Source organism: Eurytemora carolleeae, unplaced genomic scaffold (genome assembly GCF_000591075.1).
Source record: "Eurytemora carolleeae unplaced genomic scaffold, Eaff_2.0 scaffold1740, whole genome shotgun sequence".
Classification (NCBI taxonomy): domain Eukaryota; kingdom Metazoa; phylum Arthropoda; class Copepoda; order Calanoida; family Temoridae; genus Eurytemora; species Eurytemora carolleeae.
This window is the reverse complement of record NW_019397628.1, coordinates 12,445-39,441: the sequence shown is the minus strand read 5'-3', so window position 1 is coordinate 39,441 and position 26,997 is coordinate 12,445. Positions and strand designations below refer to the sequence as shown.

Below are 26,997 nucleotides of genomic sequence, written 5' to 3'. Positions count from 1 at the left end.
ATAAAACCCCCCAATTTGAAAAACTCAAAGAAATTTTAACATAATTTTAAAAATGGAGGGGGGGGGATTTAGACAAAATATACAATATACATCCCTGCATTTTATACAAAACTGAAATAGTTTTTAAAACTAAGATTCGTCAATTTAAGATGGATAAAGATAAAAGGAATTCAAATTTTATTTTACCTTCAGATAAAAGCTAATGACAATTAATAAACATTATTAACAAGAATCGATACAGTATACAAGTATAACTAGGGGCGTGCACAGTGTTGTTAATTGGATTGAGATGTGTTGTTTATTTAAATTCCTAACCCAGTGTGCACGTCTATATAGAATATACATCACAATAAAATTAACAATTTTGATAAATTTAAAGTCAGATCCTTTGTTCATGAAAAAATATTTTAAGTGACTCTTAATTTGAGAAGTGTCATTATTGATTCACATCTTCAATCTTTATCTAGAGAAAAGTGAGACATAAAGATTTCCTTTTGTGGATTTTTAAAATTACAGAGAAACTGTCACAAAGTCTTTAAAGGTGGTTGAACTGAATATAAAGTACTGTGGACAAAATTTATTAAGATTTACTTGAGACATATTAGATGTTTTTACGACGTACATTTACTAAGTTTGAGAGCAAAGTCGACGTTCATAATCATGAATTTGGGTGGGTACGTTTTCAGAATCTGTTTTTAAAACTATTAAATACGGCGACAAAAATTTAAACAAAATTCTACAATAAATTGATAAGTTGTTTATATTATATTCAATTATTAGTTTCTATAATCTCTCATTATTCACAAAGATTTTCTGCAGATGTTTCGGAATTTTTATTGAAAAGACGACATTTGAAGAAAATATGTTCTAGTTACTGTATGATTTGTACTTTATTTTTCTTCATCGTTATTTAATAATTTAAAAAAAAACGATTCTGTGAACATACCCACCCTGATTCATGATTTTGAACGTCGACTTTGCACTTAAACACAGTAATTATATATTTTGGAAACTTTTCATGTGTCTCAAATGAATCCTAATACAATCCACAATACTGCATACTCAGTTCAACCACCATACATTGCCAGTCACTCCCTTTAAAAAGAAATTTATGGATATCTGGAGAGGTGTCAAAGAAGTAGAAAACTTTACATTTTACGCCATACTTTCCCGAGCAATGGTTGAAATGGAAATGATGCGAATAAAAACGAACTTAATGAAAAATCATTTAAAGTTACTTTAACAATATCTTTGATATTCATTACATTTTAGTAAAAAAAAAAAAACTATCACTAGTATATAGGTATTTTTCACTGGGTTGATTCAACATTCAAGCTTCACCCCCAGGGTTTTTATCATCATTCTTTTCAAAGTACTTAAAAAAAAACATTTAAAATAAAATGTTTAAACAAATCAGAAAATTGATTTTTTTCTATAGATTGAATATTTATTTCAAAATTGTCATTGTCCGTGAAAAATAATAGGGGGGCTGGGATTCCTGGATATAATCCCCTGTACACTGTACAGTACAGCTGTTAATCAGTCACAGTTTAGTTTGAGCAATTCAAAATACTTAATACTTTTGAGATTTATCACCTCCTACTAATTTATTAAGGAACTATTGTCTATTAAATAAAAAATGTCTCACCGAATTTAGTAAATAAATTAAAAATGGTATGATCCGTGTTGTATCTCAACATGAAGGTCATGAAATATTTTAATATTAATAGGATTGTTAGTTAGTAAAATTCTGCAATTAAATTATAACAATCATGTTGGAAGAAATGAGTTATTAATTCATTTTAATTTTTTTTACTCAACCTCCGAATCCGTTGAACTAAGAAAAACTACCGGTCTAAAGTAGAAGTATAAAATTTTCTAATTTTGAGAGCATTTTAACCCGTTTCTGATCAAAAACAATATAAGATAATTTCAACACTGTTTTTTCTTCTTTTTGTAAAATAATATCGCAAGACAATATTTTAATAAAAATCATGTGCAAAGCAAAAAAAGGGAAGAATGCAAGAAAAAAATATTGCAGGAAGCGTAAAAAACTTATAGTTTCTTGTTGATAGTTGATTTTATCTTTAGGGAGTAGTGTAAAAAGAGGCGGAAAGTTTTCACATACACAAGTAAATGATAATACTAATAATTCGAGACTAATAAAACAACAAAAACTTGTATTTACAGCCTAAAATTTTTAGATTGCCGTGCAGGAGTTTTGAGTGTTTGTGAGTTTGGAAGATGTCTAGAAAAAAATCAACTAAAAATCAACTGAAATAACCAAAGCCTAGCGGCATTTTAAAAATTGTGCAATAAAAATGTTGAAATATGTGCGTATATGATGTATTAATTAGAACAGTTGACTTGATATTTAATATTCCCTATTATTCCCTTCTTTGAAATTATTTTCATGATTTTCTTGAAAACTGTTATTGAGTGATTCTATAATAAGTTCTTTGTGTTTGGTTGGCCGAGGTTTCATGGGTTCTATTTTCCTCTTAAACCCAGGGATTCGTCAATCCTTCTTCTCCTCCTTTTCTCCGGGGTTCTTGGTCTTCGTCGAGTACATTTCTTTTATATCCTCGAATGTCATATCGCACAAGGGAACCCCAAGAGCAGTGGCCATAACCTGTTAAATAAATCTTAATGAGTTTAATCATCAACACTGACTATACTGGTTGGTCAGAGGTCACACTATAATGACAGGAATAAGGGGGAAAAAGTGCAACATTTTAACAATTTTACAAATAAATACAACTGAAGAATAACATAATTTTTAAATTAGTAAAAATTGCATTTTTTCTAATAAAGGGGGGATGCGCCCCCCCCCCCGGCATGTTGGAAAGATACTGTTGAGATATGTAATCCAAACTGGTCTAATTTGATCACACATCAGCATCAGCATCAAACGTTTGATTACAAGTAATTGCAACAAAAATTTTCAAACAGTTAAAAAACATTTTTTACGCAGTTTAAAAAGCACATTTTACGCACAAGACAAGCCCAGCTCAGTCAAGAATGGCCGTATTAAATTTTTTGTGAAAAAATGGAAACTTTAATTGATTAGCGCATCTTTTTTTCCACAAATTATTTAATTATCATTTAAACTTGTCAAATTCCGCAATATGTTGGCGAACTTGAGTATCACTGTCTTCGCCAAAAGTGACACTAAATGTGAACAATGAACATCCCAACTGGTCAACCAAATACAGAAAGATCAGTGCAATTAGCAAAAACTGAAGTAGGTTAAAATTTAATTAATTAGATTTTAATTCTAATTATTTAGAAACAGAGTTCGGAATTAGTGTGTGGAAAACCGTTAATCTCGATATATAATGTGGACACATTTAAATTTGATAATGCCCTCACTTACCTTATGACCATCACAGGCAGTACTTAGGATCCATTTAATTTTGATGCGGATCCGGATCCTGGATCCGCACTGGAAAAAAATGGATTCGGATCCGGATCATTTCTGGTCATTTCTGTAAGATTTACTGAATTTTTTATTTTATTTTTTCGCTTATTTTTATCATAAAACTTGATGAACCATCAGAAATGAGGAAATTTTTTATAATCTCTCTTTCAAAAGTTCAGAATTGGTTTTTTTTTGCAGTTTTGGTTGATATTTTACCCCTTGGATCCGGATCCTAAGCACTGATCACAGGATATCAAATAGGAATTATGTTAAATCGCAGGTCTGGATAAGATGGAGAATAGAGATCAATGTTTGATCCCGAAATTCACAATGCCAAAATTCTGCCTTCAAGTATAATTTCATTAATACTAATACATAGAACCAACCTGTCTCACGTTCTCTGCAAATAGTCTGGGATCATTCCTCTCTTCCTCCGATGGTGTATAGGGGTCTAACCAAACCAAAATAAGAATAATAAATAAGAATTCATATATTTAGGGGTTCATGGTTGAAAGTTATAAATAAATTTGTATTATTCCCTATCATACATCTATGGTAATGTAAAAAAATATTTCATAGCTCTTTAAAAAAAAACTATAAAATCTTATATAAAATTTTCCAACGGCAATAAATACAAAGTGTTAAATGGTGTCGTGAACTGGGCTTACAACTCTTTAATTCAACAATGGTCAGTTTGATTCCTAGGAAGTGAAGTTCAACTCTATTATTCCACTGGCAGCAGGTCCATAGGAAACACGACATAAACCCGTGGGGTTGGTCCCAGGTCCAGCTTACTGTATCATGGTGGTTCTAAATATAGTCCATAATATATCTAGGGTTGGTCCCAGGTTCAGCTAACTGTATCATGGTGGTTCTAAATATAGTCCATAATATATCTAGGGTTGGTCTCAGGTTCAGCTAACTGTATCATGGTGGTTCTAAATATAGTCCATAATATATCTAGGGTTGGTCCCGGGTCCAGCTAACTGTATCATGGTGATTCTAAAAATAGTCCATAATATATCCAGGGGTTGGTCCCGGGTCCAGCTAACTGTATCATTGTGGTTCTAAATATAGTCCACAATATATCCAGGGGGCTGATCCCGGGTCAATAACTGTATCATGGCGGTTCTAATCTGAATAGTCCATAATATATCCAGGGTTGGTCCCGGGTCAATAACTGTATCATGATGGTTCTAAATATAGTCCAGAATATATAAAGGGGGTTGGTCTCAGGTCAAGCTTTTTAAACAAAGGAAATTGAAAAATAAGCTTTTATAACCTAATAAAGTAAATACATTGTCAGCAAAAGTAAAAACTTTTTCCCCCGTAAATTATTAAGAAAAAAGGTGTTATAAATTCCTGGTTTATATTATATATTCATGTTTATTGCTAACGCCTTATTTTTACTTTAAATGAAATGAACGGTTGAAGTTAGATCAGAACAACTAATGGGACAATAAGGGGGCCAAAAGTTGAGGTTAGGACAAGTCAGGGGCCACATACAATAAGAGGGCCAAGAGTTGAGGTTAGGACAAGCCAGGGACCACATACAACGGGACAATAAGGGGGCCAAGAGTTGAAGTTAGGACAAGCCAAGGGCCACATACAAAGGGACAATAAGGGGGCCAAGAGTTGAGGTTAGGACAAGCCAAGGGCCACATACAAAGGGACAATAAGGGGGCCAAGAGTTGAGGTTTGGACAAGTCAGGGGCCACATACAATAAGGGGGCAAAGAGTTGAGGTTAGGACAAGCTAGGGACCACATACAACGGGACAAAAAGGGGGCCAAGAGTTGAGGTTAGGACAAGCCAGGGGCGGTTTAAATTGCACCCTGCGACCGACGGGTTTCCCGACGCTCTAGCACCCTCCAAAGTGAAGCGAGCCGGCCACATGCAACGGGACAATAAAGGGTCCAAGAGTTGAGGTTAGAACAAGCCAGGGGCCACATACAATGGGACAATAAGGGGGCCAAGAGTTGAGGTTAGGACAAGCCAGGGGCCACATACAATGGGACAATAAGGGGGCCAGGAGTTGAGGTTAGAACAAGCCAGGGGCCACATACAATGGGACAATAAGGGGGCCAAGAGTTAAGGTTAGGACAAGCCAGGGGCCACATATAATGACCAATTTGAAGTGTACACGCATATTTTTCATTTTGAGGGTGCAATGGGGATCTCCGAATATTTCCCCCAAAAATTAGCAAAAACTGGAAACAATCCGGACTGTTAAGAATTTTAAACTGATAAGAAGCTTCACGAATGATACATTTATAATTAATTGACTGAAATTATGCTTACTTTGTACTTGATCAGCAAGGGTTGTATTGTTTTTCCGGGTAGAAAACCACCTGGCTTAAAGGTCATCAGAGCTTTCCTAATCAAATCATTTAATTAAATCTAAAGATAATAAGGAACCAACCTGATACTAGTTGTTCCTTCAGGAGTATCAGAAGAAAGACCTTGAAATACCCCCCCCCCCCCTCCATCCCGAGGTTGGTTCCATTAAGGAAAATAAGGATCCTCACTGTTACATGTTTTCCCCTCAGGGAAAGAAGGATTAAGAAACCCACCTATTACTAGTTGTTCCTTCAGGGAAAATAAGGAACTGTTCCCAAGGATCGTTCGACTGGCAACGTCTGTTTATCTCATCTTTGGTCTTCTGTCGATCATTTCGATCCTCCCTATTAAATAAATATGAAGTTGGCATTTTCTACTTTCCAAATTTTTCTTTTTTTTGATATAAAATGACGGGCAAACAAATAAAACACCCTTTTAAGATTTCCATATTGTTTTCAGTTCTCCCGATATGTAATTATACAATAATCACATATTTAAAGGGACTGTTAACTTAATTTATAGCGAGTCTTCAAATACAGAGTTAAAATGATTGATTAATTCCCATAAACATTTCTTCCTCATTGTTCCTCACAACGATGAATCATTATGAACATTATGAATCAAGCAAAATTCACGGTTTCACAAAAAATGTTCTTTAAAATATGTAATTGTAAAAGATTTGAATATGCTTCGTAGCAGGGTAATCGTAATTGTTGATTTAACAATATAATTTATGTAAGACATGATCTAAACAATACTTGTATAAAACAATTCACCTTTTGACATGAATGGCCTGAGCGAACTGAATACATTTCCCGATAAATGGGATTTCCTGACATCATCATCTTTACATATGAATACTAGTAAATATAAGTATAATAGAAACAATAATACAAGGTCTTTTTTTTCAAAATTATTTAATTAATACATGTAAAGTTTTTATCTCTGTTTGTCTGTTTGTTTGTCCAATCATAACTCAGGAACCCCCAGGACCGTTTTAGATTAGGGATCCCAGGAGAGCCACAGGAGTGTTCTTGGCTTGATTTTGAGGTTTTAAGTTGAAAATTTAGTTTCGGCCGGTAAATATCAACTAAGTGGAGGTAAACAGCAACTGTAAATATAAGCACCTTGGGCAACACAAAACGCTGCAGGATTACCAAGCTAGTTAATGATATAATGATAGTGTATGTAATATGTATGTAAATGATTCCTTATTATCTTCTCTACTAACGAAGAAGGGCAGAGGGGGGGGATTCCATTTTTAACCCCTGGAGAAACCTATATTTATGATATTTTGATTAATATGACTAATATGTATGTAATAGATACCTTATTTTCTTCTCTACTAACGAAGAAGGGGGAGGGAGGTGGGGGAAATTCCATGTTTAACCTCTAGAGAAACCTATATTTATGATATTTTGATTAATATGTCTAATATGTATGTAATAGATGTCTTATTATCTTCTCTACTAAGGAAGAAGGGAGAGGGAGGTGGGGGGAATTCCATTTATAACCCCTTAGGGAAACCTATATTTATGACATTTTGATTAATATGTCTAATAGTATGTAATAGATTCCTTATTTTCTTCTCTACTAACGAAGAAGGGTAGACCAGACCAGAATATTGCCAGAGCATCAAAGAATGAAGAGTGAGGAGCAGCGACTAAAATGAAAAATATATTTCCTTATCAAAGGGACTGTGAACGTAATTTTAAGTGACACTCCATTCAAAAATTGCAAAGCCCGATTCACAAGAGTGTCCTTGAAACCTTTATGTGATCAATAATTAGAATGATGTTGTCGTTCTTATAGATTTAAATGTGTTGTTTTTATGATAATTCCAAAATATGTTAAAAGGCTTACATTCCAAACTTATAAAAGCATATTATATTAACAACAGTACAGTTATAGCCATGTCTGATTAAGAATTATTATTTATCTTCTCTTTTTAAACACTTTTTAGGCTAACAAAACCATCATATCTTCCAAATTATTGAAGAAATAAGTCAATTGAAATTATTTTACAGTCCCTTTAATACAAAATATTACCTATAACAGGTGCAATATCTTTGTGTGCTTTTGTGCCAATAATATCAACATTGTGGAATCCAACACAGCGTACACAGACTCGGCCCAGGCTACAGGACATCATCTATACAACATATTATTATTATTATTATTCAACCTACAGGACATCATCTATACAACATATTATTATTATTATTATTATTATTCAACATACAGTCAATGTATGGTCGTATCATGTCCTGTAGGCTATGTTACGTTGAGCTCCAGGGTTAAGCTCCATACCACTCCCCCAAGTCAGCTTGGGTTAGTGAGTCATCCGACTTTGTATGTTTATCGGATTCATGAGTACGTCAAATATGTTAGGAGACATTAAAATGCCGTTGACTGTCTAAATAATTTTAATTGTACCCACATCTACATGCAGATGCCAAGTCATTATGATCAGGTTCCGCAAAATTTCAGCTCCCTGGATCCGGACCCAATGATTCGGCCGGATCCAAATGGTAAACTATCAACCAAATCAAAACTAAAAACATTTTGCTCTCTCAAGTGTAAAACAAATAATATCAATTGGAAATTTGTACATATTCTTCCTATTAGCATTAAATTTTGTTAACATTAAAAGCTCAAAATTTGTTTATAGTTTCTTTTGTGTGTTCACACATGTCCTCTGTACATTGCACATGCACAAACAAACATTATCATTAATAAATGCATGATTCTTGATATCAAAATTACACAAATTGACTAAATTTGTAGAATGAAGATGCTGAAAATCATGAATGTATTTGTATAAGCACAAACATGGGCCAAGGTGTACAAGTGTACAAAAGTGTGTACCAACTTTTACATGTCTAAACTTGTACAATGTGCAACATACGGACATAAGAAAAATAAGAGGTTTTTACATTACCTTGAGACACTTTCTCCAGCCCTGCAGAGGTTTAGATAAATCCATTCCTAGTAGTCCTATACTTGATACTATCCAGGCTAAAACTTAATATAGGTTTAGATAAATCCATTCCTAGTAGTCCTATACTTGATACTATCCAGGCTAAAACTAAATATAGGTTTAGATAAATCCATTTCTAGTAGTCCTATACTTGATACTATCCAGGCTAAAACTAAATATAGGTTTTGGTAAATCCATTCTTAGCAGTAAAAGTAAAAATATACTTTAAGAGACATATATTAGCTTTTCCAACTTCCCAATCCTCAAAATTCCATCCAATCCCCTTTGTTTTAGATTTAAAAACGAGAAAGAGACAAACTTATTTAAATTCCTAATCTTATAATCTTAAGACATTTCAAACTTCAGGAGAATTCGTAGTTTGGCATAAAGATGCAAAGGATTAGAAAATTTAAATTTGAGGAAAATTATAACTTCCTTTAACGATATTTTAGCCAGGAAAAAATAAGAAAAAAATCGAAAATAAAGGAAATACAAAATCTTGTTAGGAAACTATAGGTCGGATTTTATAAATAGCAAAGTAGTTGAACTAGAATCTAGATAAGACTAGTTGAGCTACTTCTCTAGTGCACTTTCTGCTACTGAAAGGGACTATAAGCATAATTTCAAGTGACTCTCCATGCAAAGATTGCAATGCCAGATTTACAACTGTATACTCGATACCTTAATCTGATCAAGAATGAACTAGATATAAACGTTTTTGTTTATTTCAACTATTTAATTTCATTTGTGGTTTCTCTGCAAAAGTGACTTGCACAGTGCTTATTTATAAGAAGCAAGGGATCAACTTGAAAAAATAAACACTTTTCGAGTCAGAACATTTATGATCAGATAAAGGTTTCAAGAGTACTGCTGTAAATCTGGAATGGCCATTCTTGCATGGAGGGGCACTTGAAATTAAACTTACAGCCCCTTAAACATTTGCTACTAGTTCAACTACTAAACACTTTTCGAGTCAGAACATTTATGATCAGATATAGGTTTCAAGAGTACTGCTGTAAATCTGGAATGGCCATCCTTGCATGGAGGGGCACATACAGCCCCTTAAACATTTGCTACTAGTTCAACTAGTACTAAACACTTAATTACTGTAAAGTGATATACCTAAGGAAACGAGTCCCACTACTAATCTGATAGGTAGTAGGGTACAGAAGCATAAAACCATCTGTACAACCTCCCAACTTGAGAACTGTACACGGACACGGAACGGAGAATTCTCCTATAAATAACAATAACAATAACAATTACAATAACAATAACAATAACAATAACATTAACATTAACATTAACATTAACATTAACATTAACATTAACATTAACATTAGCATTAACATTAACATTAACATTAACATTAACATTAACATTAACATTAACATTAACATTAACATTAACATTAACATTAACATTAACATTAACATTAACATAAAATAACAATAACAATAACAAACAATAACAATAACAATAACAATAACAATAACAATAACAATAACAATAACAATAACAATAACAATAACAATAACAATAACAATAACAATAACAATAACAATAACAATAATAATAACAATAACAATAACAATAATAACAATTTCAAGATTAATATTGGCATCAATAACAACAACAACGACATCTTAAAAATTACGACAATTAAATTCAATTCAATTCATTTCAAGATGCTAAGGAAGTTTCGTGGGCTCCTTAATCTAACAACAACAACAACTAAAACAATAACAATGACAGTATCAATATCAAGTTAAATAGAACTTATCAATAACAATAACAACAACTTAAACAATAACAAAATTAATAACACTATCAAACTAACAAAGCTAAAATACCAAAACCAATACAGGGATATAAATATATTTGCTGAAAAAACAGCCTCCCCTCCCCCATCTTCCCCCTTCCTTGATAATAATTTTGTCTGATATTTATACTTATAGGTACGTTTTAATTCTTTGGCGGTTTTATTCCTGAAATTTGGAAAATTGTCCATTTCAGGGGGAAAAAATTTGATTATTACAAATAACAATGACACTTTAAATGGCATAACAATTAAAAATATTAATGAAAAATATCAATTTATGAATAAACATACAGAGTTGGCATAAACATATACATTTATATATAAAAATTGATTCTGGATAATAAAATAAGGACACAGGGAACTCAATACACCTTGTATGTGTTGCCGCACTCCTCCCCCCCCCAAAAAAAAAAAAAAAGGATAAGATGATTGATTATATTGATAAACTTACCTCCGTAAAGTTTTCTGGTTTTAACCTCTCAACCATTTTAAGTCTGATCGATTAATTTCAAGTTTTTTTAAAAACAAAATTGATTTAAATCAAAAGTATAATTAGAAATAATAGCGGTGACATGGGTATTTTTCTCGTTTGTATTAGTTCTGAATTTGTATTTTTTCACAAAAAGAGGATATTCTGTATAATAAAACAAGACATTCATATATATGTTTCATTAAATTTATTAATTTTATTATTATGGCATTGAATGACAGAGATGTATATTTTCTCCAAAAAATATTTTCTTTTCCCCCCTCAAAAGTTTTTTTACAATATATATTTATAATGTATCGCAGAGCACCAAAACTTTTTTAGGGGTTATTCACTGACTTAGGGAAAATAAATGATTTTTAGGAGGACATCAATGAATTTGTCGGTAAAAGCGTCAAAAAGAAAAGAAAAAGTTGCCTTTAGATGTCCAATTATTCCAAGGGTGAGGGGGGAAAGGGGTGTCATTCTGACAGATATTCACCCTAGTTGAAAGACCTTGGTGAAATTGGTACTTTTAATTTATTGAATTGGTATTATTATCTGCACACACTGTGAAGAGCTAAAGAGTACCATTCATAAGAAGCTTAATAAAGTCTATGTCACTGTAGCTGATAATATGAGGAGAATTGGAGAGGTTCATGAGAAGGTGGTTGATTTTGTGGATAAAAAGGAGGAGACTGCATTAGATAAGGTGGATAAAGTAGTAGACAGAAAACTTAAGAAGTTGAAAATATGTTCCAGCTCAGGACTTGATCATTTCTCGTCAAGATTTCTTTCAGAATTTTCAGCTCCACTCTGTATTCCACTATCTATCTTCTATTCTAAGTCAATGAAATCTGGTGCAGAACCCCATGACTGGAGAGACGCTAATGTCACCCCTATATTTAAGAAAGGATTCAAATACAACCCCAGTTATTCAAGACCAATATCATTGAAATCAATTCCTTGCAATGTAATGGAATCCATTATTATAGATGGCATAGTGGTATCTACTAAAATATTGTCTCATTAAAAGTTCACAACATGAATTCATGTCCATAAAGTCTTGCACTACTAATATCCTGGGATTCTTATATAAAATTACCAATATTGTGGATGGAGGAAATTCTGCAGAAATAGCTATCTTGATTTAGTAAGGTATTTGATTAAGTGCCACATACAAGGTTACAAAAATATGGACCAAATTCTTGTGACCCAACTGCAAACAGCGGATGATTCTAAATGGATGTTGTTCTGAGTGGTCCTATGTTATAAGTGGGGTCTTCTAAGGGTCTGTCTTGGGTCCTCTTCTTTTTGTTACATTTATAAATGATCTGTACCACTGTACCAAAATGAATGAATGGCTAACCCCTAGCTACAGTAACCCACTAATGAGACATTGGAGTCATAATAGATTATACCTCACAGAGCAATAACTGTACTGGCACAGATCTCTAGTGTTTTTATATACCACGACAAGAAAACTTTTTGAAGAATTTGTCTGACGTCACCTAGAATTTTCAGTCCAGGCATGGAGTCCATGGTTAATGGGTGATATTGAGCTGCTAGAAAGGGTTCAGCAAAGTTACTAAAACAAACCCATTGTACCACTGAACAACTAGCTGTGGCTAGTACAAACTAAATTAAACGAGAATACTCAACTAATTAGGTTGTGGTGAGACCTGGAGAATAGGAGAACAGAACAGAAGAGATAGAGATGGAGGTTGCAAGTAACCATAAAGATATTGAAGCTGTTGGAAACAAGGTTGAGGATCTGAGAAGCATTAGTAACAAAAATACCAAAGATATTAAGGAACTGCCCAAACCAATAGAAGATTGATTAACTTCTTTATGAGCTCAGAGAGAGAGAAGATAGAAAGGATAATCTACTTTTCATAACATAGCAGAGACTAATGAAGATGTGTGAAATGGTATATCTAGACAAGAGAAGGATATCAAGTGTCTCCTTGAGATCCTTAACAAGATTGGAGTAAGGCTTTAAGAGGAAAGTGTCCAGTTTTCTAAAAGGATTGGGGAAAAGAAGGAAAACTGTAGACCTTTGATGATTGGATTTTGTAGTCTGGAAAAAAATGTAAAAAAAATGCTTGAAAAAGCCAAGAACCTCCCTACTACCAGAGGGAGGAGGAGGATAGAAGTTCTGAAGCATAAATCTGAACATAAAATGAAACTTCGCAGAACTCTGAATGGAAACTAGAAGGACCAAGAGAAGAGAAAAGAGTTTGACTGGAGAAAAAGATTTTCCCCAGGAGAAATTATAATACTCAAAGTTCTGAAAGGAGGGTACACATATCAAGAAACTGAGCCCAGGAGTATTGAATATGTTAATGAAAAGGAGAACGCATAACAGAAAAAGAAGCCAATCAAAATAAACCCTAGAGAAACATAAAGAGGCCAGAAGAACCAAAACGAACAGAGATCAGATAAATAGAGATACTGATGAGAAGGACAATGTCCAGAAAGATGGATAACCAGCTGAGGATACAAGAGTACAAGAGAAGATTATGATCAGGCTTCTCCATCAGTATGGGGAAGTCCCTGGGACGCAGGAACAGAACAGGAAGGACAACAGAAGGGAACAGCCAATCAAACTAACAATTCTCTACCTTAATGCTCAAAGTGTTGTAAACAAGGTATAAGAATTGAATTATATTTCGGAAGACTTAAAACCAGACATAATATTATTGACAGAGTCTTGGTGTCATGGATATCCAGGACTCAATTTTGAGTTTAACAAATTATGAACTAATTAACGAGCTTAAATGTGATTGAATAGACACTGCTAATGGTATAGGGGGAGGTCTCCTTGTAAATGCCAAAAGTGGACTCATGATATTGCCCTATTTCTAATAGTAATAGTGATACTACAGCTGAACTATGTGAAATATTGAATGACATTGAACCAAACTCATTTGTTAATGGTGACTTAAATCTCCCAGGAATAAATTGGGAAACCATGACCTCAGATCAAAGATGAAAAGGTGTATGTAAGACCTATGAATCTTTTAATTCTCAATGTTCAGGTTGAATCCGAAAACCCTGATCTGAAGAAGCACATGAATATCTATTCGGATATCTCTCTTGATTCTTTGGTCTCATTTCCTTCTCTGTATATATATAATTGTATTCTAAACATAAACTTTATTTAGAGCTTAAACTAAAGTTTTATGGGCTGATATTGAGAACCTTAAGTTTGCACTGAATCACCTGGACTGGTTTGAACTCCTAAATGATAAATGTACAAGATTGGCATGGGATACTTTCAAAATAAACTTAATCAAACTTGCTAATATCTAGGATACCTTGAAAAAGATTAGAAATCCTAAGACTCCACTGAGAATGAATAGGAATCTATTGAGTTTGATAAGGAAGAAAAGAAATAGCTACTGAAGGTACAAAGAAACTAGTTCTTGATGTTGATAAGAAAGAAGATAAGAAGCTACAGAAGGTACAAAGAAACTGAAGAACAGTGTTAACTGATTGCATAAAAAGATGACAAAATATGTTGTAAAATTGTGCAGAAGAAAGAAAAGATCTTGAAACCTTTTTCAAAATACTCATCTACCATATCACTTAGCACAGTTTATGACTATTGAAAATTAATGCAAGAAAGCTGTTTATTATGCTAAGCAAAACTTTGAGAAAAAATAACCTAGAGTGCAAACAAAGGCCCTTTTATGCATACCTAAAAAAGAGAAAAAAAGAACAAATGTGGATGTTTTCTGCAGTGCATCCCTCTTTGCATCATATACAGAAAATCAATGAGCTCAGGAATGATTCCTGTTGATTGGAGAACATCAAATCTTACCCAAATCTTTAAGAAGGGAGCTAACACTAAAGCAGAAAGTTATAAGCCAGTCTATTTAACTTCAAAAATGTTTGATGTTTGAATATATTATCAAGGACCAAGTAAAAAATACTCTTCTGGACAATCACCACATTTAAAAATACTCAGCATGGTTTTCTCAGCAATAGATCTGTTACCATAAATCTCCTAGAACTCATTGAAAAGATCACTGAGATGTTTGATAATAACAATCTTCAGATATAATATACCTGGATTTTGCCAAAGCTTTCAACAAAGTGCCAAAACAATTAAAAAGTTAGAGGCCCATAGAGTAAAAGGTAATGTTCTCAAGTGGATCCACAACTGGCTACTGGAAAAAAAACAATGAGTTGTTATAAATGGTAAAATCTCAGACTAGATGAGGTGTGCCTCAGGGATCTGTTCTTGGGCCGCTTGTGTTAATTGTTTTATTCAATGATATTGATGGTTGCACATATAACTTAATGACAGCTGAATTAAAAGAGAGCAAAACTATAAAATCATTCAAAGATGGAATGGATAACATCACTTAAACCAAACATGCTACAAAAGACCACATTGAAGCTCCCCTACCTGGATTTCTAGGATTCAACATAAAAATATGAAGTAAAAAGTAAGAAGTATTATTATGTCAATCCATTGTAAGTATGCAGCCTTTGTATTTTTTTTATCAATTGTGGAGCCAGTGTCCAACATTATATTTGTATTAAATCATACTTTCATTGAATTAAAATTTAAGAATTCATTACAATTGAACTTTTAAAATACAATGTATTTTCTTTGGCTTCTATTGGTCTTAATTTAGTTAAAAATGTTACAACTTCAATAGTATAAAAATTCAAGATGAAATTTCCTGAAGAAAATAACGAAAAAAACAATAAAGTCAAAAGGGAGATTACAGGATCTTCGTTTTACCGCATTTCTTTTCTGAAAAGATAAGAGTATTTTATAGAATATATTTCTTCATTGAGGAGGTATTTTTATTATTGAAAGGGTTGTAAGCGTACTTTTAAGTGACCCTCCATGCAAAGATGACAAATCCTGATTCATGGCAGTTCCTTTCAAATTTTGTCTGATGAAGTATGGATTAGATATCAATGTATAATGTTTATACCTGTGAAAACTGATTATTCTTGACTGTGGTGAATAACACATTTCAACTCTGAAGGGAAACATATAGAAATTGTTAAAATTAAATCAGGCATTGTCTTTTCCTGTCTTTGCGTGGAAGGTCACTTGAAATTACACTTATAGTCCCTTTAAATTAAAGAAGCATTGATAGATTGTTCATTTGATTATTTCATCTTTTTACTTTTTCCAATCTTTGGATGAAAACCTTTTCTTTTAACTCCAATTATTTCTTTTTCAGTCTTTTTCATTCTAGCAGTTTTTTCTTGTTTAACAAGTTGAGTTTTCTTCTTTGTATTTGTACTTTTTTTCTCATCTTTGGTTATTTTACTGGACTTTTTTGTACCACTTAAATTCTCCACTGGTTCGCCTAAAAATATAAATAATTTATTAAACAAAATTATTTATTTATATAAAATTTTGATTGGGGAACTTAGTAAAACCACAGGAGTGTTCTTAGCCTGGTTTTAAAATTCTAAGATAAGGAAAACTTCTGGCAAAGCATCTAGTCTTAATCTCTACTTGTTTGTTGGGATGTCCGATCATAACTCATGAGGCAAACGATTTGCTTCAAATTGTTATTGGAGAATTTGGAAGAACCATCGAAATGTATTTTGCGTCAAAAAAAATAATTCTAAGTTGTGTCAACTTCCCAAGTGACAACTTTCCAAGTGACAACTTTCCAAGTGGCAACTTTCCCCAAGTGGCAACTTTCCAAGTAGCAACTTTCCAAGTGGCAACTTCCAGAGTGTCAACATCCAGAGTGTCAACTTCCAGAGTGTCAACTTCCCTAGTGGCAACTTCCTAAGTGGCAACTTCCTAAGTGGCAACTTCCCAAATGGCAACTTCCCAAGTGGTAACTTCCCAAATGGCAACTTTTCAAGTGATAATTTTCCAACAAGTGTCAATTTGGCGGGGGGGGGGGCATGAGCTATGGCTATGGGCTAGAGGGCCGAGCGCTGCGGCTAGGACTAACTTAGGAAATTACACATTAAGAAAGTTGCCACTAGGGAAAATACCTTATGAAGTTGCCGAATGGGGGAAAACCCTTTCAGAAATACATACCTTGCAGTTTGAGTGCCTGTAGGTGCCTTAAATCTGCACTAAACAGAACAGAATGTGCCCATCCGGCATAATCTCCATACAATCCTCTTTTACAAACATTTTGTTAGATTTAAAGTGACTGTAAGCGTAATTTCAAGTGACCCTCCTTGCAAAGAATGCAATGCTGAATTGACAAAAGTACCCATATTATTTTTTACTGCTGGAACACATAAATTAATTTTATGAATTGAACCTGGAGTAACGACTATATCGTCCATATTATTGATCAGATAAAGGTTTCAAGGGTACAGTTGTGAATCAGGCATTCCCATCTTTACCTTAAGAGTAATTTAAAATTGCCTTACAGTTAAGAAAACAGAAAAATATTTAATATGAAATTTAATTTTGTCAGTTACCATTATTAATTTGATTTCCCAACAGCGATTAAGAAAATATATTCCAAAAATTAAAAATTTAAAAACGAGTATAAGATGAAACCTTTCCCCTTGAATTAGAAATTTAGAAATTTTCAAGACTTAGTGAATTGATTTAAAGTTCTAGATGTGTAGCGACGATGGTGCAAACTGCACACAATAATTGTGAAACTAAAGAAATAGGTTAATTTTTGTGAAAACATAGCTTGCTCTTGAATTCCAAAGATCATGATTGACTAAATATAATTACAGCAAAATTGTATACTTAAAATAAAAATAAAAAAATTCTCTTTTTAAATACTACAAAATATGTGTGTGTTCCTGAAATGGTCTCCGATCTCCGTGTAGACTTTATTGTTTGATGAAAATAAGTATTGTTTGATGAAAATAAGTATTGTTTGATTCAAAAAGTATTGTTTGATGAAAATACGTATTGTTTGATATAAAAAAGTATTGTTTGATGAAAAAAAGTATTGTTTGATTAAAAAAGTATTGTTTGATGAAAATAAGTATTGTTTGATTAAAAAAGTATAGTTTGATGAACAAAGTATTCTTTGATTCCTGAAAGACATGAGTATCTACAGGTACAGAGGAGGGCTGGTCAAGGGACATCAATAAAATACAGTCAGCTACCTAGAATATTTTGTTCCTGAGCCTTCAGCACTAGAGATGGGCATCGGTTTTGCTAACAAAATAAATATTTTAAAACGAAAGAAATTTTTCGTAAATGTCGAACGATGATGTCGTTCAGAAAAATTAATGCACGATGAAAATTAATTGGATCATTAAAAGATAATTTCAACTAGTTTTTTTTTAACAAACAAGAAAATATCAGCAATTTTAAATCATTCGTTCTTTCGTTCAATCTGACTTGAATAAAACAATATGTTTTAAAAAATTAAACGATTTTTCCAAACAAACTTTTTAAAGATCACAAACGATTTTTCTACACCTTAGGTCCTATCCCTGAGAGAGAGAGTAGTTTCTCCTTGGCTTCTGCATACTTAAGTTTCCGCAAACCGTGCAACCATTCCTCTCCTCCCAATTCAAGGATTTTCTAAAACCAAAAATATTATAAAAAAATCAGACTTCCTAATTTTCACTTTAACTAACCTGAGCTGACAGTTGTATATATTTAGCCCTGTATCCGAATCCAAGTTCCCGAAGTTTATCCTCAACCCCAGGACCAGATAAACTCTGAACCATCGGGTTCGAAAATAAAAAATATGTGTTAAAAATTAACACTTTTCTGGGGAAAAATACATACTTTTTGTCTATTATAAAGTGTTGCAAAATAAAAATATGTTCAAACATTTAAATAGAGTTTGATATTTTGGTGACAGAAAAAAAGAGTTGTGTTAAAGTATTACCATAAAAAAAATCGTAGTTTTAAATATTAAGAGTTCAAATTATTTGTACTTTGGGAAAATATAACATGGTTGCAAAAATTACTTACATGGTGTACAAAACTATAAACAAAGTGAAACTATCCAATTCAAGTAAAAAAGTAAAGAAAAATTTTATTTCTAACTTTCTTAATTTCCTGAACATTCCTCAAGTTTTGGAAAACTATGATACTCAACTCCTTCAAACTCACACACCTTTAAGAGTATAATTCAAATAATGCGGATGAAGTTTATAAAAACTAGGCATTTAGGACGCTTTGCGCACCATTCCTTTTAAAAATGTTATCAGCATTTAATGGTCATTCTTCATAACTCAGCCAGTTTTTGAAAATCAAGTCAATGTTGATAAATAAATGTTTATTTCTTGATAAATAATGTTCTCTCAAAAGGTAAAGTTGACAAAACATCAGTTTGAATTATCTACACTCCTTATCTCCATACTCCTTGGCCATGTTCTCCACCATCCCTGATATTCTGGAGATGTTGTTGTTGGCTGAACAGATGAAGCTGAACAGGTTTTCCACGGGGTCCTGCATGTCAGAGATATTTATTTAAAGAATTACCACCCCCCCCCCTTCCAAAACTTTTACAGATGGTGGGCGGGGTGGGAGGGTGAAGAAAAATTGGGATTTTACTGGCAAGGTTTTTCCGCCTTTAAGATACTATTTGTCTAATAAAAAATCCTAAAAAATACAATCCTTAATAACTCTTGGGAAAATTACTTTTTAACAAGGGAGAGTGTAGCGATGATAATTCAGCAAATGTCATGCATATCATACAAAAATAAGTAAAAGATGAAAACTGAAGAAAAAAATTCTTAGTAATCATTTTCCATCAACAATTTCAGCTTTAATGTATTGCTTTTCAAGTTACCATTTTAATCGTACTTTCCAGAAAACAAAATTTTAGTGAATTTAATGTTTAAATCGGCGGATTTAAAAATACTAAATGATAAAAAAATTTAAGCATTTTTGATTTTACCGTCTATAACCCTTTGGACGTTCTGTTAGTTGCCACAAAAAAATGTGGGCCATGATCAATACAGTCGTTTGGACGTTTATCGGATACAAACAGACAGAATTATTTACCTCAATACTTTGCTTAATTGTTGCTTTCTCAATATCCAATAAACGTCAATACGGCTGAACCGATCGGAACCAAATTTCATGTGGGAGCTCACATGACACCAAGGAAGGTTTATTGAAGGTCAAAGTAGAAAATTGTTGCCTGGAAAAAAATGTTGACATTTATAATTTTTTTAAATGCCCAATTTAAAAAAATCCGCCATTCACGAAGAAAAATGCTAACTTGAGAAGCAATTTTGTAACACTTAAAGTGTTGCTAGTTTATATACAGATTTAAAAAAACATAAAATGAAAAATATACTTTTTTGTGGCTACCTGTCTTAACATCCTCACACCAGGATACTTCTTGCCGATCTCTTAACAATCAAAATAAAATATATCATTCAAATTAAAATCAGAAAATTATTTTCCGACAATAATGATTATAAGTGAGAGAAGGTTGTAAATGCAAATACAATTCTGAATTAGGCAGAACAAAAAAGAATTTGAAAACTGAGTGGCAAAATAAAAATAAAAGTTCTCAAAAAAAGATATTGTAGTAACCTAAAGAAAGAATTAAAATGGAGAGGAAATATAATCAAAAAAAAAGTAGGGAATAATATGAAAACATGGAAGTGATAAGAAAATATTGGAGTTTACTTACGCTGAATTAGGGAAGTGTCAAAAAAAACTGAATAGTTAAGTTTTTAATACTCCCCTCCCCTCCCCCAATTTTTAATTGTAAGAAAAAATAACATAGTCAAATTGATAAATGTACCTAAAAATATAGGATCAACTTTACTCCATGCTTGATATAATGTTTGAAGATCAACATCAAGGTTTAAATAGGTCTGCAGCGCAGTTTCATCCAGACAACCTTAAATTTTATTTACGTTTAGTGATCATAAATAAAAAGACTTATTCAATAACTTATTTAAATAAATAATTAAATAAATAATGTTGTATTTGCTACCCTGGGTAACATAGTAGAGGACTTGAAGGACAGCCACATTTCCTCATAAGAAGATGATCAAACGGTTTGACCAAATTGGCTGAAATTTATTCAACAAAGACATTTTTTCAGATTTCGAAATTTTTGTTTTCTAATATGTATTTAAATTTCAACGGGCAACCCAGGGCACTTCAGTTAGTATATAACATAATAATATTTGACCTGATGGATCACTGTAGTGCAGAAAACTTTCGTCTTGTTTCAATAATACAAGTTTATTAAACAGAACCCCAGCATAGATAGTTTCATCTTCGAGTTGTTCCGCTTTCCATCTAGTTTCAAACTCATAAATATGAATATATAAACTTGAATGGTCAATGGAAATTTTTAAGTTTTAAAAAACAGTGGAATCTTTATCAGTTAGAACATGAGCTCACCTTATCTGGTTTTGACTTAGATAATGTCATGTACATATATATGAAGGGGGTGGGGAAAGGGGTCCAAATAGTTCAAATCCTTCTTAAGTAATTAATACCGAAAAAACTTATGAATACGTTTCTGAAGGATCATACTAAGCCAATACAGATTGACACGACGTAAAATTTGAAACTCAAGTTACCTAAAACTTTGTCCACATTTCAAGGTTATGTCAAGTCTGAGTTCTGACCGAGAACATGCAAATTTTCGCCAGATCAGCTGACAAAATTGTTGCGCCACCATTTTTCCTATATATTGCTACCAAATTGATATGATGTTAGTGATTTACCAAGCACGGATATTAAAAAGTAACGTCTCCTTCGTTTACTTCGTTTTTAATCTGGTAAATGATATTTTAATCATTGAGACACCAAACTCATTGTATTTTAAGAATTGAATTATTTAAATGAAATAAATTAGCCAAACCAAACCTTCCAGTCTGCTGCCTTAACTTTAGAGTGTACAGTTTTGAATTGTACACAGTGAACCCAGCAATCACATTGTGAAAGACGACTTTCAAAACCATATCTGATATGAGAAAAAAACTGCAAATGAAGTTCAATTGAACAAATATTTATTCTAAAGTACTATAGCTTTCTTCATTTCTTCATCTTCTTGTATTCAACCTTCCTTCCTTTTTTATACTAACCCGGTTTTAATGGATATAGGCCTTCAAGGCCAGTCCAAATGAACATTTATGTAAAACATATTCTTCGTGAAATTTTTATAAAATGAACTATTTTCTGAATTTTTTCATGTGGTCCATCGCAAAAGTATTTTGAGCAATACAACATTCTAATTTTATATAGCAAAATTGGTTTGGTTTGGCAACTGGTGAGATTAAGTTTTGCAAGAAAAAATAAATTTTAACTGCCGATTACAACGTCGATACACAACCCTCTATACTGAACTTTCCGATCTATTGCAGGCCGACTTACGACAGCTGTAGGTCAGTTGCACATTTCTTTTTTTAATCTGACCACAGATGTGACATAGGTCCTTAGCCATGCGCATGCGAGTTTATTTTTATGCTCTCTCTTCGTAGGTCCGGGATGTACGTATACTTTTTGTGGGTCGGATGTACAATTTTTGTGTATCGGATATACACTTTTTTTAGTCCGGATGGTCATCATTGTAAATCATATGTACACTTTTTGTAGGTCAGGACATGGTTGGTCGGATGTCCACTTTTGTAGGTCGTATGGTCATTCATGGTCGTTACACTTTTGTAGGTCTTATTGTCATCAAATGTATATATAGGTCGGAAATTATTATTTTTGTCATGCGCAAGAGTACAACGGACATTTAAACGAAGTTAAAATTATATCTATGAACATTTGAATGACGTTTCATGTTTTTTTACTATTAAATGACATCAAAATAATGTCAATTAAGATTATGATAATGTCCCTCGTTTGACAAAAAGTTGTAAATGTATTAAATTTAAATAAGAAAAACAGTTGTTAATATTATGTAACAAATCTAAATATTCATCACAAACAAAGATACTATTGTCTTTTTTTTTACTTATTGTAAGAGTATCTTTAATGTTTCCATAGAATCTTCATAACATTGCTGAACTGTTTGTCATTCCCATCCATGGTCCCATAGTCAAGACTTCAACTGTGAAATATATCCACTCTTCAACTGAAATATAATTAATCTAAATATCTAGTAGAAGGAGAGAAGATTAGAAGACTATCAGACTCAGGACTAGACAACTAGTAAATCGGTAGACTAGAAGAATAGAAGACTAGAATACTAGAAGATTAGAAGACTAGAAGACTAGAAGATCAGAGCACCAGAATACTAGAAGACTAGAAGACTAGAAAAGAAGACTAGAAGACTAGAAGATCAGAGCACCAGAATACTAGAAGATTAGAAGACTATAAGACTAGAAGATTAAATGAGAAGAGTAAAAGTAAAGAGAAGATGAAAAGAAGAATAAAGAAGAGAAGAGAAGATGAGAAGTAGAGAAGAAGAGTAGGAGAGAAGAAGATAAGAGAAGAAGAGAAATAGAGAAGAATTGATAAATAAAATAGAAGAATAAAAGAAGAAAAGGACAGAACGAGAGAAGAAGATAAGAGAAGAATTAAATCAAATTCATTATTAATTATCAGTCTTTATTTATTACATATTACATAATTAAGTAGTTTCATAATAAGTAAACAATTAAATAATAACGATTATAAACAAAATTGTGGTCTAATAATTAAACGGCATTTAAAGAACATCTTTCTTAAATCTACGACTTCTATGCTTTGATGATTTCTTTTCCGGTCCCTCGAATACTCAATTTTTGTTTAACCATTTTATTTATTATTTCCGAGCCTCAGTATTAAATAATTTATTAATTTGGCACATGTATAGGATACGTAAATATTATTTAACTAGCTCCATCAGTCCTGGACCAAATTTAACTAATTTGAACTACTTCGCTAAACTAGCTACTGCCAGTTAAAATTTGAGCCACCTATTCAAAGTTAAAGATAAAGCCCGGGATTAGAATTGGTGATCAAAATTTGAACAGGCGATAGGCATTGAAAATTCATTAAATGGGCCCATTGGGTCCAATTAAATAATGGCATCGTGAAAGTTAAAGGGTCTGTTAAAGTAATTTCATGTTTAAAAGAAAAATGCCTGATTCTCAACATTACCTTAAAAACTAAAAGCTTTGTCTGATCAAGTGTATATTATATATCCATGATAATAATTTTGCTAACTGATTATTTTTAATTGTGGTTTCTCTACAGAAGTGTATTAGGCATTTCTCCTACATGAAAGCTATTGAAAGCAAATATTAGAATTGAATACTTTAAACTAAAAAATGACATTATCTTCATTCATCTTTATTATAGATCAGATAAAGGTTTCAGAGTACCATTGTAAATCAGGCATGCTCCTTTTAATGGAGGGTCACCTGAAATTACGGTAACCACCTTTAGATAAAATATTAAAACAAACTCTCAAAAATATTTGCATTTAATTCTGTAATTTTTTAAAGAATTGAATCGAAGATAGTAAGGCACATCATTAGTAGTTTTAGAGAAATAATTAATGGGTCTTTTCGGAGGAAAATGCAGAATGGTTTAGTTAAATAATAAACATACAGGAAACCTTGGGAAAATTTATCCAGTACTGGTAAGGGTTTCCCTTATTGTGATACTCTTACTTAAAAAAGTATGCATTGTTCTTGAATCCACGAAAAGTAAACGTTAAAAGGCAATTTACAGCACATAAAACCCAGAGCAATTCCGTCTAAAAAATATTATCAAAAATTCTGAACATGTTGGTTGCTGAACAGTGAACATGTAATGGGAAGTATTCGGAGATGGTTTTTCTCTTTCAAAACAAGATACCCGTATCATCAGAATCATCCTCACGTTCTAGCAAACCTACGAACAGTGAAATTTTAAAGTCTGTTTTGGAACTTTGAGATGATAATTGAAAATAATTTGTAGATTGCAATGAACGTTGTAAATTATAGAACTCAGTTTTCTAGAAAAAAAATAAAGATGGAATTGAAGTATTTTTCAGTAATTCTATACAGTCGTCGTTGTATATATCAATAAAAAAAGACCGCTTTCAATTTCAATTTTTATATAAACATGGATATTCGATTTACATAAACATGGATATTAGATATACATAAATATGGATATTAGATATACATAAATATGGATATTAGATATGGATATCAGATATACATAAACATGGATATTAGATATACATAAATATGGATATTAGATATACATAAATATGGATATTAGATATACATAAATATGGATATTGGATATACATAAATATGGATATAAGATATACATAAACATGAAAACAAAGAGAATCTGTCGGCTAAAAAACTTTCTTTATTTTACTTGTAATCTTGTAATTAGATAAAAGCGTGTAAACAATCAAACTTAAATAAAAAAGTCTCCTTCATTGTATTAATATAATCGCCTACCACTGTAGAATAGCCAAATAATATGGGAATTAAGTGTCGACATAATGACATTAAAACATCCCACCTTTAACCAAATAAACAAATCATTATAAAATATTTCGATTCATGATTTTGGGTATTTCAATCGTCCATGAAAGTACATAACAGACATACTACATTTTGTCAAGTTGAGAATGGGGAAGTACAAAGTTAATCAACAATAATCCTAGCACTATCAATAAAAGAATGAATTTTGTGTGTAGAACGAATGCTCCATAAAAGTCATATCTTAAATCTTAGTTTTATTGGGAGTCCCTTCAATTTACCTGTTTTAGATGCAGAGTTTTCTCGTCTTGCCTTCCCTGAAACATTATTTTATTTTGTCAATACAGTCAGAACAAGAAAAGATTACACTGTCTTCCTATAGTTTTGGATAAAAATAAAAATGCCACTGAAGATTTGAAACTTGTTAGGAATTCTAATTCTCACACAGGTCTGCTGCTTTTGCAATTCTAAATTGGCGATACATTGCAAACTAGGACCGTAAATGTTGACCCAGCGAGGATGGAAATGTAAAGCGTCCATGAGCCCCGCAAACTGACCTCCAACCGTAAATGTTTCGCAGAATGGCCTCTTTGTCCCCTCCTAGCCAATCAAAATCGTGTCCGAGCCTCATGCTACGTCTGACAGTAGGGGAAATATATTTTTCCGTTTGCGGCCCCTGGAACTTTAATTGGGCTTGGGGGAAAAAAAGTAGAAAAAAGAAAAAGGGGGAAGGAAAGGGAATAAGGAAAAAGGGAAGGGAAAAGGGGATAGAAAAAAGGGAATAAGGGAAAGGTAAGGGAAAAGGGGAAGAGGTATGGTAAAAGGGGGGAAGAGGGAAGGGAAATAATGAAATACTACAGAAGCACAAATTTAAGTATTTCTCAAAAACTATTATGTTTTGTAAATTGGTGGTAATCTAATTAGATTCGTACATGATAAATCTGTGAAATGATACAAAATTTGTCTACCTTTATACAAAGCTGCAATAGTTCTGGACAAGTTAAGGAATTTGTGTAATTTAGAAAAACAAAATAAGAAGTTTTAATTTCAATAAAAGTAGACTTTTCAACATAAAATGCTAATATACCATTAAAAACTTTATGAACATGTCGAGATTTTCTAAAAAAAACTTTTCTTATACAAAGGATTTTCAGAGTCTTTTTACGTGTTATTTAAGTGATTTCATCAATATTATAATTCTGAATAATATATACTCCTGTGATAACTTGCCACTTGGTGCTTACCTTGCCACTGTTTAGCATGATTGACAAGGTTTGAAAGATCTGTAAATGTATGAACGGTATTTTCATTCCTACTTGGAGCATTCTGCTTTCGTACCTTTAACCTAGAAATATTTGTAGATGGTAACTGAAATTTTCATCACAATGGTGCCATAACAATTGTCCTTTTATATCAAGTAACGATGGAATAGACAGAACATAAATTCTTTGTATGTATTTACACAAATCTCGGCAATTTCTTGATAATATAATCTTAAAAATGGTGAAAAAATGTGTTCGTTTATATATAGAAGATATCCACGTCATGAAACACTAGGGACTTCAGAATGCTAAAAAAGAACATTTATTATGTCATATCTGTTCGGTTCCAACTTCCTGTAAACCCTGTAATAAT

General features: G+C 32.4%; 3 protein-coding genes and 3 long non-coding RNA genes across 6 annotated transcripts in view; all 6 read right to left on the bottom strand.

Annotated features, from left to right (window-relative positions):
* Window positions 1-160: 160 nt before the first annotated feature.
* LOC111715251 (lysophosphatidylcholine acyltransferase) lies at window positions 161-8,787 on the bottom strand. Its single transcript, XM_023490558.1, has 10 exons — window positions 8,702-8,787; window positions 7,810-7,912; window positions 7,338-7,423; window positions 6,537-6,592; window positions 5,994-6,104; window positions 5,722-5,797; window positions 4,123-4,231; window positions 3,808-3,872; window positions 1,081-2,632; window positions 161-533 (listed from the first exon to the last, which is right to left on the bottom strand). Exons 1-9 carry the CDS (start codon window positions 8,744-8,746, stop codon window positions 2,519-2,521), a joined length of 765 nt encoding a protein of 254 aa, XP_023346326.1. The 5' UTR covers window positions 8,747-8,787; the 3' UTR covers window positions 161-533; window positions 1,081-2,518.
* Window positions 8,788-8,854: 67 nt separating this feature from the next.
* LOC111715254 (uncharacterized) lies at window positions 8,855-11,056 on the bottom strand. The gene is made up of 3 exons (XR_002768193.1): window positions 11,014-11,056; window positions 9,863-9,977; window positions 8,855-8,912 (listed from the first exon to the last, which is right to left on the bottom strand). It is a non-coding gene; the product is annotated as an uncharacterized LOC111715254 (long non-coding RNA).
* Window positions 11,057-11,331: 275 nt separating this feature from the next.
* LOC111715255 (uncharacterized) lies at window positions 11,332-15,714 on the bottom strand. Its single transcript, XR_002768194.1, has 2 exons — window positions 15,103-15,714; window positions 11,332-14,731 (listed from the first exon to the last, which is right to left on the bottom strand). It is a non-coding gene; the product is annotated as an uncharacterized LOC111715255 (long non-coding RNA).
* Window positions 15,715-15,795: 81 nt separating this feature from the next.
* LOC111715253 (uncharacterized) lies at window positions 15,796-17,153 on the bottom strand. Its single transcript, XR_002768192.1, has 2 exons — window positions 17,066-17,153; window positions 15,796-16,370 (listed from the first exon to the last, which is right to left on the bottom strand). It is a non-coding gene; the product is annotated as an uncharacterized LOC111715253 (long non-coding RNA).
* A 944-nt stretch (window positions 17,154-18,097) lies between these two features.
* On the bottom strand, window positions 18,098-21,796 carry LOC111715252 (N-glycosylase/DNA lyase). The gene is made up of 9 exons (XM_023490559.1): window positions 21,520-21,796; window positions 21,123-21,232; window positions 20,727-20,825; window positions 20,285-20,325; window positions 19,313-19,414; window positions 19,032-19,079; window positions 18,592-18,675; window positions 18,431-18,535; window positions 18,098-18,163 (listed from the first exon to the last, which is right to left on the bottom strand). Exons 1-9 carry the CDS (start codon window positions 21,618-21,620, stop codon window positions 18,104-18,106), a joined length of 750 nt encoding a protein of 249 aa, XP_023346327.1. The 5' UTR covers window positions 21,621-21,796; the 3' UTR covers window positions 18,098-18,103.
* A 2,547-nt stretch (window positions 21,797-24,343) lies between these two features.
* The window catches only part of LOC111715256 (neuropathy target esterase sws), a gene marked incomplete at its 5' end in the record, with an annotated part of 7,809 nt that continues 5,155 nt past the window's right edge, over window positions 24,344-26,997 (bottom strand). The window contains 3 exon segments of the mRNA XM_023490560.1: window positions 24,344-24,772; window positions 25,644-25,679; window positions 26,607-26,707. Coding sequence (XP_023346328.1) covers window positions 24,723-24,772; window positions 25,644-25,679; window positions 26,607-26,707 — 187 coding nt within the window.

Bases quoted from the DNA above. Each gene is read 5' to 3' on its own strand.
- LOC111715251 (XM_023490558.1), bottom strand. From the start codon at position 8,746: ATGGATTTATCTAAACCTCTGCAGGGCTGGAGAAAGTGTCTCAAG. The intron at 7,424-7,809 runs GTAATATTTTGT...TTTTCATTTTAG, and splicing joins AGATATTGCACCTGTTATAG to TCGCTGCTCCTCACTCTTCA. The intron at 2,633-3,807 runs GTTGGTTCTATG...TTTATTTAACAG, and splicing joins TTGCAGAGAACGTGAGACAG to GTTATGGCCACTGCTCTTGG.
- LOC111715252 (XM_023490559.1), bottom strand. From the start codon at position 21,620: ATGGTGGCGCAACAATTTTGTCAGCTGATCTGGCGAAAATTTGCATGT. The intron at 19,415-20,284 runs GTAGCCACAAAA...TCTGACATGCAG, and splicing joins GTGTGAGGATGTTAAGACAG to GACCCCGTGGAAAACCTGTT. The intron at 18,536-18,591 runs GTTAGTTAAAGT...TTTTGGTTTTAG, and splicing joins ATATACAACTGTCAGCTCAG to AAAATCCTTGAATTGGGAGG.